The sequence below is a fragment of the Echinops telfairi genome, unplaced genomic scaffold (assembly GCF_000313985.2).
Source record: "Echinops telfairi isolate 266 unplaced genomic scaffold, ASM31398v2 ScPeMD7_17;HRSCAF=63, whole genome shotgun sequence".
NCBI classification, from domain to species: domain Eukaryota; kingdom Metazoa; phylum Chordata; class Mammalia; order Afrosoricida; family Tenrecidae; genus Echinops; species Echinops telfairi.
In genome coordinates this window covers 4,711,463-4,724,979 of record NW_022103914.1, presented here as the reverse complement: position 1 = coordinate 4,724,979, position 13,517 = coordinate 4,711,463, and the positions used below count along the sequence as shown (strand labels likewise).

General features: G+C 45.0%; 2 protein-coding genes across 2 annotated transcripts in view; one reads left to right on the top strand and one right to left on the bottom strand.

Moving 5' to 3' along the window:
- Positions 1-8,456, top strand: part of LRCH3 (leucine rich repeats and calponin homology domain containing 3) — a 90,605-nt gene extending 82,149 nt beyond the window's left edge. Inside the window, exon 21 of the mRNA XM_045287523.1 lies at positions 5,656-8,456. Within this exon, the coding sequence (XP_045143458.1) occupies positions 5,656-5,781 (126 nt within the window). The 3' untranslated portion in view covers positions 5,782-8,456. The remainder of the gene's footprint in view (positions 1-5,655) is intronic.
- An 877-nt stretch (positions 8,457-9,333) lies between these two features.
- IQCG (IQ motif containing G) overlaps positions 9,334-13,517 on the bottom strand; it is a 43,657-nt gene continuing 39,473 nt past the window's right edge. The window contains exons 8-10 of the mRNA XM_045287522.1: positions 11,759-11,890; positions 11,001-11,102; positions 9,334-9,897 (exon numbers count right to left, since the gene is read on the bottom strand). Coding sequence (XP_045143457.1) covers positions 9,763-9,897; positions 11,001-11,102; positions 11,759-11,890 — 369 coding nt within the window. The 3' untranslated portion in view covers positions 9,334-9,762. The remainder of the gene's footprint in view (positions 9,898-11,000; positions 11,103-11,758; positions 11,891-13,517) is intronic.

Sequence of the window (13,517 nt, the reverse complement as noted above, 5' to 3'; positions counted from 1 at the left end):
CCTCTGGGCTTCTCAGTTACAGCTCGTTGTCATTTACTAGTATAGATAGTTAAGCAGTACTTGTAAATGGAAGTAGGGAAAAGAACGTGTTACACTTGTAATTCAGTTTCATTGTGAAGCTGTCACCTAAATGCACTTAGTGATCAAACTTGTTGCCACTGGGGCCGTCTCGACGCACAGCGACCTTACAGGATTTCCAACGCTGCAGCTCCTCACAGAGCCCGTCACCTCGTCTTTGCTCTTGGTGAGCGACTGGGGGTTTAGTCACCGCCCTTTTGGTGAACAGTTGGCTGCTTTAACTGCTGTGCCACCAGGGCTCCTCATGGTACTCTTCACGAATACTGTATTTGCTGGCATCCTGTCTAGACCCATTTAAAAGAATAACTTACTGCAAGTTGGTTTTTCTTCACTGTCCACATTGCACATCTGACCTTACTCTGGCCATCCTTCAAGGAGCACAGATTTGACTCTGTAGGCTTCTTAGTGGTTGGAAATCCAAGACGGGGCTCAGGCAATGGTTTCTCACAGAGTTAAGCCCATGGCCCAGAAGTAGTTAACCTCAGGAACTGTCTCTTAACTAGCCAGGCGTTGCAAGAGACAGGAGCATCGTCTCACTGGTCCCCCGCCCCGGAGCCTCTCCCCCAGCTCCTCCCCATGGTAGAGTGACAGCGAGCGCTCAGTCCCACCGGTGGCTGCACCCCTCCACGTGAGAGCATGCTTCTCTTCTGTAGTTAGAGAGCTCACGGGTCTGTTTGTTTCGTGGTGAGTTGACTAGGCTTTTTGTTAACCTGATTTACACAAGAACTGAAATTTACGTCTAGGGGTAGTCAGGAAGAAATCTTTTTATTCTTGGAGACAACTTCAAAGCAAAATTTTCTTTTTATAAATTGCTTGCTAAAATTATTACCACCTTAGTACTAATGCAGTAAAAAAAAAAGCCTAAGAAGCCTAAAGAGTCAAAAAGCAGAGGGTATTAACTAAGATTTCAACAAGCAACATAAATTGTATCCTTATCAGCAAGCCGATCTAAAGGGGAGCACTTTCTCCCCACTCACATCATGATCACAGCGCAGACATGCCCTGAACCTAACCCACAGTGCCTTTGAACAAGAGCATGTGGCGTGGGTTGGGGCAGAGTACAGGAGCCACAGAATTACTAACAGGCCCTGCTTACCTAGAGGAAGAGGCTGGGAAAGGCCCCACAGTAGCAAGGCATGCTAATGGACCGAACCCCGTCGTTGTTCCGTCCCTAGGAGAAAGATGAGGCTGTCTGCTTCCGTAAAGACTACATACAGCCTTGAACCCTCTGCTGCAGGGCCCCTGAGTCAGATCGGACTGCGTGGCAAGCCCCCTCTTTCGGAATGTTCCTACGGCAGACAGCAAAATACAAAAGCTGAATTTTGCATTTGCCTACAAAAACAAAACAAAAAGCCTTTTTTAATTCTGCATTTGCACAGCACTTACTCTTGGCCAACCTGCCCTTTCCTACCAGAGTGGTACTCTTTAAAGGGAAGTACAGAGGTGGGAAAAGTGGACTGAGTGCCCTTCCAGAGTGACTTGATGGGTGTCACCAACACCTCCTTCTCCCCACTCTGTCTACCCTGTCAGAAAAAGGAAGTGGACATTCCACATTGGCCAACTCTTCCCTGCCCTGCGCCCGCCCATCACCGCCACTTGTACATGTGTGCTTCCACTCCCGCTAGAAGGTGCTCGTCTGCCTAGAAGCAGCCGAGGGAAAGTGGAGCAGTAAATGTGGTGCGGGTTCAGCCTGACATCGCGCAGGTCTGGCATCCCCGTGACAAGAGGGAGGAGGACCTCCCCACCTCCCGTTCTCTTCTCTCTCCTGCTTCCGGGCCGTCTGGCCGGCATCTCAGTGTCCCCACTTGCTCGGCTTGACTTGAAGAGGAATTTGGGGCTGTAATAGTCATTTTTAAAAACACAACGCCTAATATTACTGTGTAATGCCCAGGGAGTGTTGGTAAAGGGAAACAATTTCCTTCTCGTTTCAATATTTAAGGTTACACAATGCAACTTCATAAAACACTAAAGAGTAAAGTGACTCGTGAGAAGCCCTCATGAGTGGCCACTGTTGTTTTTATTAAACAGTTAAAACTATGATAGGTAGTAAAATTTTCTATTTGACTATTCTGTGCCTTAAAACTATTATATGTTAATACTGTCAAGTCCAGGAATGTTGTTTATCCCCTTTGCATTCCATGAAATGGGAATTGTATTATCGTTTAGACCCTGAGAGCGCTAGCTTCCTTGTGTAGCTCTGAGTGGGCTGGCCTGGGTGATGATGGACTTGGACTTGAGTTGTCGGAAACCAAGTCCCTCAGCACATCTGGCCTCTGTAGTGAATTTCTTCCAATGATTCGTTTTCCTCATCCTGTGAGCCTTTTTTCTTGAGTTATCGGACGTTTCCCATAAACTTCCCTCGGCTCAGCTCCGATTTTTATCTGTTTTCTGACCTTTAAAAAAAGTATTACAACAGTAGGAAGAGTGAGAGTCGGCAAAGAGGTTGTCTCACGTAGACTTCGCCCCTCTCTGAGCCTCACCCATCAGCTGGCCTTGCCCCTTCCTACCCCGCAGCCTTACTGTTCGCGATGGTCTCCAGCAAGCCAGCGTGTTCTGCGGTTTAGTAGTAATACCAGACTCCGTGCAGAAAGGAGTCTGCAGTTTTGTTTTCAGCCTTTGGTTTCGTTCTTGAGTAAAAATGTTACAGGGTGCATGTCTTAGACCGTGACTAAGGTGACCGTGTTTTAATTCTATACTCAAATCTGCATTTCTGCTTCACTGACTTTGTTTTTCTGTTTTCCTTTCCTGCTCACACTTTGGACAGGACACTCTTTGTTCCCCTACCGACATCCTTCAGCTAAACCTCAGCGTTAAAGGAACTGTTGAAACCCTGCTTTCTCTTGGGGCGCAGTCAGAAGAACCCAGTTTTGTGTGTCTGTCTATCCAGCTCCTGGGTTTTGTGGCCTTCTACTGTACTGTCATGTTAACTCTCTGCATGCTTTACTACTGGATCTTCCCCTCTAGCTGAGTGATGCCGTCCGGTGCCTCTTCCGCCTTATTCCCATCGGTGGTAAAGGGTTGTTTCTCATTCAGAATTATTTGCATATACGTGCTTTTTTTTTTTGTCCATCAAAGAACCGACCAGTAAAGGTAATCAGTCCTTTGCGCACATGTCCAGATAAGCAGCCCAGTGCTGGGCCCTTTATTGGTAGAAACAACATTGGCTCTTTGGATATTTGAGAGGTGCTGACCATTTCGTCTTGGGCTGGTTCCTTGGTCAGAGTGCCCAGTCTGCGGGTCCTGTTGCTTCTGAGCCCAGTGTGCACACTACTGGAGCTGACTCTCGTAGGTCAGGCACCTGGCCAGACCCGCCAGGTTTGCTGTTTTAACTGAGACTCACTTCTAGAATCCTATGTAGAATTTAATAATGGAATTTGGGTAATTTCCAGTATATTAGACTCAAAAGGTGAGCTTGTATTGTATAGGCTGTTAGAGAGGAGAGTATCTGAACAGTAGCAGGTAAAAGATTGAACACCAGCCTCTGTTCTGTACCCAGTAGACTAACCGCTAGACCTTAATGTGTGACACTAATAGATACTAGGTATTCTCAGAAATGGCATTTCTGAACATTTAGCAGACTCCTACACTATGCTAATAAAACTGGGCTGCAAAACTCGAGTATGAAGGGAGGTCGCAAGGCCCATAACATTGCCAATTTGAAATTTGACATTCCCATTACAGGATTCAGCTGGGGCCGTCTGTGCTGGCTCTTCTTCATACACTGTCCCGTTTCCGACAGTAGCAGTGCCTGCCAGCGCTCCTTTGGGGTCTTGAGTCTGTTTTGTTTGTAAGGTATCTCTGATGCAGTAATCTTTCTCAGAGTTTTGCGGCATTTGGCCCATTGAAGAAGCTGGCTAGCAGAGAGCAGACAGACCTGATGTCCTTGGCGGTGCAGGGGTAGGAGTTGTGCTTTCTCTGCAGCGTGCACTGCATCCCTCCAAGGCGGCTGGAGGCCGGCCTCTAGGAAGCCCGTGTGCCTGAGAGCACGTCTGAGGGAAGGCTTGAGCCCGAGGACAGGCCAAGGGACCAACCTCCTGGGAAGAAAGATGGCTCTCCCTGCAGCATCACACTGAAGTATGATTACAGTTGATAGCAAAAATATTTCTACAAAGTTACTAGTTTTATAAGATCAAAAGATGGCAGTTACTTTGTTTTTGTCAAAAGTATTTTTTAAAAGGGTATATAAACACAGGTACCAATAACTGGCTCAGAAAGTAATACTTGTTATATTTTTAATATCCTCTGATTTTTTTAAAACTTCCTAGTGCCACAAGGTAGTATTAGTGAAAAATGAAACCAAGTGTCTTGTTTAATAACTGTTTGAGGAAACTTCACAAATTCATAAAAAGATTCCAGTCTTTCTATTCCATTTCCCATGAACTTTTGGAAGCCCTTTTTTTCGGTGGCCCCATAATTCCACTTTTGCTTAGGAAACAGGCCAGGCAGGTGGTTAGTTACATAAATGCTCGGCTGCTTATCACCAGGCCTTCTGTGGGAGAGAGCTGTGGCCAGCTGCTTCAGTGTAGCTGGGCGGGCAGCGGTGGGAAGCCATTGAGGCCGTTCTGCTCCGCCCTAGGGGTCACTGTGAGCCCGTCAGTTGGCAGCAGTAGATTTTGAGGGGGTTTTGTTTCATCTTTTGTGACAGCACTCTGTTGTCTGAATATTTAGTCTTAACGGTTAAAGATAGAGGTAGGTGTTATTCTTAAGATTTGACTTGCTCGCAGACTACCAAGGAGTAAGCAAATAAGTGATGCAAACACAATAGATGTATGTACCGTCTTTGCACAAACGTGTAAAGACTTTCCTTATGGGATGCTGTTCCGGACTCAAATTAATAGCTCTCCAGCATCATCTGCTCTGTTAACTTTAGAATATGAAATTCTTTACTTTTTCTGAGACGATTTCTTTAGGAACAATTCTGTCATTCTGAAGGTAAACATTCTGGGCCTCCCAGAAATGATCTGGAGGGGAGCGCTCTGGGCTGTACTCAAGCATCTCTCTGGGGCCCCTGCCTGCGGGGAGAAGGGCGGCTGCTGCCAGGGTTAACTAATGCAGACAGTCTGAATGTGGGCATGAAACCGGGGTGCATCTTAAGCTATGTGCTTCCTAAAATGTTCTTTGTTGCAGACTAGAGCCACCTGTAACTTGGAATCATTTGTCTCTCTTTCATCGCCTGTCTTGACAGATCTGTTAGCCATTTGTTTATTGAGCATGAAAGGTGACGTGTTCGCGCCACAGCATTCTGTTCTCCCTTAGCTGTTTGCATGTATAAGAATATGCACCTGGCCATTTCCCAGTCTCAGAAGGCTCCGTGTTCTCTCCGTGGTATTGCTGAATGAAGCCCACAGCCATTGGGACGTGCTCATTTGCAGTGGATGACGGTACCACTCACAGCGCTGCGCTCTGAGTGCCAGCTACCGTGTCTAACTCATGGTCATGGGTTCCTCAGCCACTGGCTTTTCATATGTCAGGTGATGATTATGAGGGGAGAAGGAGGGTTTATTTTGTTTTTCAGTTTTGTGATGTTTCTCGTATTTTCTTTTTTGTTTGTTTTTCTGTTACATTGTCCCATTTCAGGAGCAATTATGTTTGCCTCTCCACATTTTAGAAGAGAAAGGTTTGAGCCAGGTGGCAGTGACGGTCCAGGCCCTCCTGGAACTTGCCCCGCCCAAGCACCAGCAGCACCATTTCCCTGCTCTGTGAGGACCGGCTCCCGGAGCACGGGGGCGGCCTGGCCCAGGCAAGGACCTCCAGGACATCAGGATGCTGCTGCCGGCCCCCTGCTTAAACAAAGCGCTTGTGTGTTCTCAGAAGGGACTGTCCCCATGATTCCTAACAGGAATGTTTTGCTTCATTTCTCCATTTTCGGGGAGGTTATATCCGTTTCCATTGGGGTTTTATTTTGTTTTGTTTTCAAATCAAGACACCATTGGTTGGTTTTCCCAAATGAGCTGAATTAATGTGTTAAAAATCCCCAAATGGGCTGTGCTTTCTTGGAGAGGGCTTATTTCATACACCACAGAGACATTTGTCAGAAGGCCGTCTAGCTCTCTGGTGGCACAGCATGCTTTATTTTATTTTATTTTTTTAAACTGTTTCCAAGACCTATACAGTCCACTGGTTTTCAAGCTTGGTCGTTCATCGTTAGAATCTCTCAGAGCATCTGTTAGCACGCACACTCCTATTCAGTCCACTTTCGGGCCAGGCCCGAGAACCCCACTCTTTCAGGAAATAATACAGGTATTTTTCATGTAGTAAAGACCACTATTCCAAGCTGGCGATTGGATTGTTTTTGGAGTAACGAGGTGTCTTTTTTTTTAAGTCATGTTTAAAATCAAAAGTTAGATTATGGCTACTTGGACTATTCTTTCAAAGGCAAAACAAAATAATGCAGAAAGCCCCAGGCTTCAGATTTTGCATAGTAAAACATTAGAACAAATATTATATATAAGATAGTGTCCTAGGCCTCCCTATAGCTGCTGGCTGCCACCACCACTTCCTCATCCGTGGTCGAGAATGGTCCGCTGCATCTGGGAGTGCTTGCACACAGTAGGCTTTGCGCTGCACACCTGATGCCAAGGCCGGGAGCTGACCCACTCTGCACTGCAGCCTTGACTTCGAGGCCCCCTGCCCCCAATGCTGCTCCTCACCCTGTGGATGTGCTCCAGGCACAGCAAGTTAACTCCCCAACTCTAATGGAGGATGACACAAACGAAACAAAAAAATAGAGGAAAAGCCACGTTTCTTCAACCTTGTTCAGGTAACTGCCGTTTCCATGGCTGAAGTGAAAGCGCTTAGCACAGTTTGAAAAGCATTCTTGTCTTATCAACAAGTCCTCCATGGAGCACCACTAGTGCCTTAGGTGCAGGATGGGGGGGCTCTCAGACACAAAGCCGGGCCCTTCGTTCAACCTGAGCCACTGGAGTCTCCTTTCCTCTTCACGGAACCTGTGGGTTGTCCCTGATGGCGTCTGCCGCTCTCTGCCTTCGGAAACCCCGCACTTGAAGTGCTGGTTACTTGGTTTAGTTTTTGGATATTCTTCACCAATGTGAATTTGGGCATAAAATTATCCCTGTTTTTAATCATCTAAATCTTAAGTTCCCAAATTCACTTGGCTACCACTCCTTTTTAGAAAAGAAAATTAACTCAGCACACTCCTGGCAATTAAAAACTTTGTCTCAGAGCCCATAAGCCAATATAAAATGTAGGTACCTTTGAAGGTACCTGCCTTTGAAGGCCCTCTGGGTCCTGCCAGCACTTTGGGAAACCCTGATGTAAAGGGAGTGCCTAAAAGATTTGGATAAAATTCATCTTAATTAAAGCAATGTTTTCTCCTTGTTCTAGCCGAAAAACAAGTTTATCAGAACATTTTGTCCATGTTTAAAATTATACAACAGCATCTGAACTCAAAAGCCCAGTCTCTCGGGGCCCTCAAGGAACAAGTAGTTGTAACCACGTCAACAGTGTCTTATGAGCGTTTGGAGCCAGGCCTCATGATACTGACAAGCCCAAGTAGAACGGTGTCGCTTACTCAGAATTTAGCTCTATGTGTTTTCAAATTGTAAGTCTCTCCTTTTCCCCTCCCAGCCTCCTTTCACCCTTTCCTCCCTCCCCCAAGTGAACTTCAGCCTCCGTCCAATCTCCAGATCATAGAGAGCCACCTGAAATGCAGCTCAGTAAAAGACTAGTCGCCACTTACCATGCAAGGGATCGGTCCAGAAGACATTATGTTACGCAGTATGTGCAATGTTGGGCACTGATTTCCCCAGAGGAGTAACTGGAAAGTGAGATTATTAGACTTACTTCAAATTGCACTTAACATGCAGGAAACATTGTGTTTTTATCGAAGTACTTCAGATTCTCCCAATGCAATATGGCATTTGATTTCTTTGACTGCTGCTTCCAGGGGCCATGGTGGAAGGAGAGGTTGTTTGTTCGATTGGCCACAGAGTAGGGAAATCCTTAGGAACAGACCACTTTTACATGCATCCTAAGAGCTGATCAAGGAAGGTGCGTTTTCTGACATGCAGCTCAGCAACAACCAAATGTGACTCTGCTGATGTGACGGATGAATTGCAAAAACTAAGCGCTTAACTGGTTACAGAAATGAAGGAAAACCCGGATACATAGAAGCCTTTTTATATACATATTCCAGTGAAGTGGTTTACAGCATATTTTGTCTGAAAATGTTGTAAACATGTAATTAGTTAAGATTTTTTAAGCAGTCATATTTGTATGTCTGTAAATATATTGCATAAGTTCTAAGTATAAATATGTCAATATCATGTGTTAATTAATTGCTCATATGCTACATTATACATTGTTATTAAAATAGCCAACAACTTCAGTAGCATGAAATAAAGGCTGACTTGAAAATACATAACTAAGGCTTGGTTTCTTTGTCAAAAGTGAATCAAGGAAGAGGGGATTTAATTCCTTGAAGGAATATCGGGAGAAAGTGGGTCCGCACAATTGGTTTTGCCCTTTATTTGGAGTTGGGATAATTCATGGGAAAACGAGAGATAGAATGGTGCTCAGAAAAGGCACACCATTCAGGAGGGAAGCGTTTGTGCCCTGGACTATCTTGCTCTGATGAGACAACTCTTTTCTAAGAACCTGTCCGGCACTCGCTGGACATTTTCACGTCTTTTCTCTTAGTTTTAATATCCCATAAGATGGGAATTGTTGAGTAAGCAAAGCAGGTACAGACCCTATTGTCTTACTCGTTGAAAAATGTCCAAACTAGCCTTCCAGAGAACCTGTGCCCACCCTCCCCCCAACACACACACCCATGTTTATTATTTGTGGGTTGTGTATCCAAACATTTCTGATAATTTACTCCTATCAAGTCCGTTCTGACTTAAACAGGGCAGGCTAGAACTGCCACCTGTGAGTTTCCAAAATGAACTTTTTTTATATATATAACATTTTTATTTTGAACAACTAACTCAGACAGCAAAGTAGAACATACACTAAAAGAAGAGTTTGGAAAGTGGAAACCTGTTAAAGGCGGGGTTTTTTGTTTTGTTTTGTTTTTAATGCAAACAACACACTCACCCTACTTACAAGACTAACTTTTTACAGGAATAGAAAACCTTTTTCCTGAGTCGTAGCTAGTGGTTTCAAACCGTGTGGTTAGCCCAATACATTACCACTGAACCACAGGGCACCTGATGTAAATAGGTAAGCAGCTTATAGGGTAAGTCCCATGTCGTGCTTCCTGCCCTCCCTTAGAAAAGGAATCATACAAATCTAAAAGATAGACAGAGGCCAGAATTTATTAAATATTATGTATATCTTACAAATCATTTCTATTGAACCCATCTCTCTTGCTTTAGGAGCAAGAGCTTTTTGACTGTAGAGGAGTAAGAATCTGAGAGACTGCAGGAATAACGAGAGATAATACATCTTTGTCACTAAGCCTGGGGACATTTCTTTTTGGTGAGAGTATAAGGCTGCTAGAAACACTTATTCCCAGCATAATTAAATCAAACTATGAGGCAGCCCTCAATCGATAGTTAATCCTCATTCAGGGCTTGCGCATGAGCATGACAGGCCAATCGCCAGTTCCTGCCTAGGCGTGTCCAAGAAGAACCTGCTACCGATGAGCACTGTGCTAGTTACAGATGTTTCTTCCTCCCAGTTTTCATTCCCAACTCTCAGAGGAAGGACGGGAGCGCGCGGTCACTTCTTGCCTCTCTGCTGCTTCTTGTCTTTGCCTTTCCCCTTGGAGTCCTTGCTGTCGTCTTTGTCCTTCGTGGGTAACTTGAAGGAGCCAATTTCATTCCGGACCACCGTGCCTCGCCACCAGGCTTGGAGCTGGAAGAGAGGGGGTGTGAGTGAAACGTGTCCCGTCTTCCCCCATAAGGGAGTTCATTGTTTTGGATCAGGTGGCTTCTCTCTGGATGATGTTCTGTGGACACGGGTGGAGGCCAGGCTCAGTCCAGCTGAGCAGGGCCCAGAACAGAAGCCAGGGGCGAGACTGAGCGAGCCCGAGAAGGCCCACTCTGCCTTTACCTTAGACACCTGACTTCCCTGTATGCTGCCCGTTATAAACTCCTACGTTGGCAAACTGTCTGATCCAAGAGGAACGCATGTTCTTGAGACCAAGGCAAAAGCGATCACCTAGGTAACTTCAATGTTGAGACTTCCTGGGGGCATTTCCTGGCTTTAGTCATTAATTAATACTTCTCGTTTAAAAAAAAGGTTTTTTTTTAGATAGCTCTCTTCAATATCTTAGTTTTCAGAACACCAGTCCTGAATAGTCTGGCCTACTAGTCTTCGTTAAGATGGAATGCTAAATAAAGTCAGTTCTTACACTGTGGTTCTGAATTGAGTCATCCAGGCAAGTGGAAAACGTTAATAGAAGCTCAAATAACATAATTAGACATCTAAATTTCTCCTGATTTGGGTTTGGTCTCTGGTCCTGAATGCCCTTTCTTCATCGACTCCCCAGCATACAGGCCAGGCTACAGTTGCACAGTAGGGCTCCAGGGGGCTGCAGTGGCCAGGTGATGGTTACTTTTGCATTATTGCTTGAAAATACTTCCCAGTATATTTGTCTGCCTTATCATTATCACTAATAATACAAGTTCAAATAAAATCCAAACACCTCAACACTTTTTTCCTGAACTTCTGCTTAACACTTTCCAGCTTTTTAGAAAATAAGCTCTTATCAGAACCCAGGACAATAAAACAGACCATTCTGTCAAGCACTATTTTAGGTTAACATTTGACTTTTGGGCACCACGTTTAGGTTTTGCTTCTACGGCTAACTACCCCTTTTGCCCTCAGGTCAGGAGCTCGGGCCTAACTCTTTTCCTGCCCTGGGCACCATGTTGGCAAGTCCCGTCACATGTATTCCTCAGTGTGAAGCCAGCCCTGGTCCTACCGGGCCCATGGTGCCACTTCCGGCTCCCTACCTTTATGACACTCCTTAGTTCCAGCTCATCCTGTTGTATCCTCTTCCTGCTCTTCTCCTTTTCGAGCCGATCCTCAATGATGACTTGCTCATACTCCCTTATCTACGAAAGCAGGTTACAGGTGTGTCACAGGGCTCCCTTAGCTAAGCTACAGGCTGGCCAGCCTGCACTTTCCATCTGTATCTAGAATCTAAAATTTTAAAATACGCCAAACCTAGAGATGAACCTAAGAAAAGGCTTGTGGATACCCAGTTTACAAATGTTCACATATTCACATGTCCCCAGTATTTTTTTTAGTTTGAATAATACAAGTTTTCATAAGCATGCACTAATAGCTCAGTTATGTGATTTATGACCCCTACATGTGGTTAAAAAAAAGTGTTGGGATATACACATACAAGTAGCAGACATCTTTTTCAGAAAATCAGGAAATTCAACACTTCAGCAATGATGAATTTGTAATGAGGAGCTTTGAAGAAATCTATATTTATAAATGAACTTCCGAGACCATAAAGGCATAGTAGTAACAGTACCTCTGCCCACAAGGCTGTGGGTTAACTAACTGCCTTTGTGTAGCAAGAGTGCCTGGCCCAGAGTGAGCACTACGTGAGACGTGCTAGCTGCTGCAGCTGCTGTTCCTTATTATATAGGAGCACTGGCACGGATTAAAAGCAGTGTTGCGCAGCTGTTGTAAGTTAGCTACCACTCACTCTTCAACAGGTAGTGTGGCACTATTGGTTGCGGCTCTACTTCCTTACCAGCTTTGCAAGATCTTGAAGGTGTGCTAAGTCACTGGCCTTCGTAGCTTTGAGAGCATTGAGCTCATTCTGTTTGGTTTCTGTGTCCTTATCAAATTTCTCCATCCAGAACTCCAGCTTCTCTTCAAGTTTCTGTTTGGAAAGAACATTAAGCACAGCTTCCAGCAGGCACAGTACAACGTGTATTTTGTAACTCAAAACTCAAACTGCCATTGATCCATGCTGGCTCACAGCAACCCTACAGGACAGGGTAGAACTTACCCCTGTGAGTTTCCCCGGACTATTTACAAAAGTGGTTTCAAACTGCTGACCTAGTAGTTAGCAGCCCAATGTGTAACTGTAAGGATCCCATTACATTAAGATTGAGAACAAGAAACACTCTCTACTGATATGACTCAGAATAGTGGCTACTACTTGGAAGCAGGGGCCTTTTTAAGATTGGGAGTTCCTGAGAATCTACAATTATTTTCTGTATCTGGGTCCAGGCCATGGTTACATGGATGTAATCCACTACCCACACACTGCTCGTGAGGTTTCCCAAACAGAACTCCACAGAAACAGAATGCTTTTCTCCTGTGGAGCAGCGGGGTTCCAGCAGTCAAGCACTTACCCACTGCACCACCAGGGGTCCCTTGTGTTTGTTATTTTAAATAATGAGGTCTGGATCAGGGATATGGCAGCAAAGAGGAAAGGGAGGTGACAATTCTGAAGGATAAGTGGCCTCACAGAGTAAACAATCCTGAAGAGAAAACAATGGGATCAACGGTTGGGAAGGGGACATAGGAGAGGAGGAGGTGGGGAAAGGAAGAGGGGGAGCCAACACACCAGGGACAAGGGAACAACAAGTGATCTAAAACTGATGGCTGGAGGGCGTGGAATGCTTGGTGGGGGTTGATCAAGTGCAATATAGCCGAGAGAAATTACTGCTGAGAGCTGAATGAATGTCGAACATGATAGTGGAACAAGAGAAAAGTAAAAGAAAATAGAGGAAAGAACTAGGAGGCAAATGACATTTGTAGAGGTCTAAATACAGGTACATATGTAAATATATTAATATATAACAATAGTGATAAAGGTCTATGTACATATATTTTTATGTTAAGTATGAAGGTAGCAGGCGGACATTGGGCCTCTACTCAAGTTCCCTCTCAATTCAGGAACACTTAGTTCTAATAACCTGGCACTCTGAGATGCTCACCTTCCCAACACAATCACTGAAGGCAAAGTGGGTGCATAAGCAAATATGGTGAGGAAATCTGATGGTGCACGGCTATCAAAATATTTAGCATATGGGGTCTTAAAGGCTTGAAGATAAACAAGCAGCCATTTAGCAGGGAAGCAACAAAGCCCACATGGAAGAAGCACACCAGCTCATGTGATCATGAGGTGCTGACAGCATAAGGTATCAGGTATCAGAAGACTCAAAACAGACAACCATTTTGATGCAAACAAGGGGGCTGGAGTGGAGACCAAAAGCCCTTCTATAGACAACTGGACATCCCCTCACAACGGTCACAAGAAAGGAACGAACAAGTCAGCCAGAGTTCAGTACAGCACTGATGAAACATACATTTCTCTAATTCCTTAATGCTTCCTTGCACCACCACCCCTCTACTGTCACGACCCCAGCTCTCCCTTACAAATCCGGCTAGACCAGAGCATGTACACTGGTACAGATAAGTGCTCTGGACACACAGAATCCAGGACAGATAAGCCCCTCAGGAACAGTAATGGGAGTAGCGATAACATGAGGGTATGA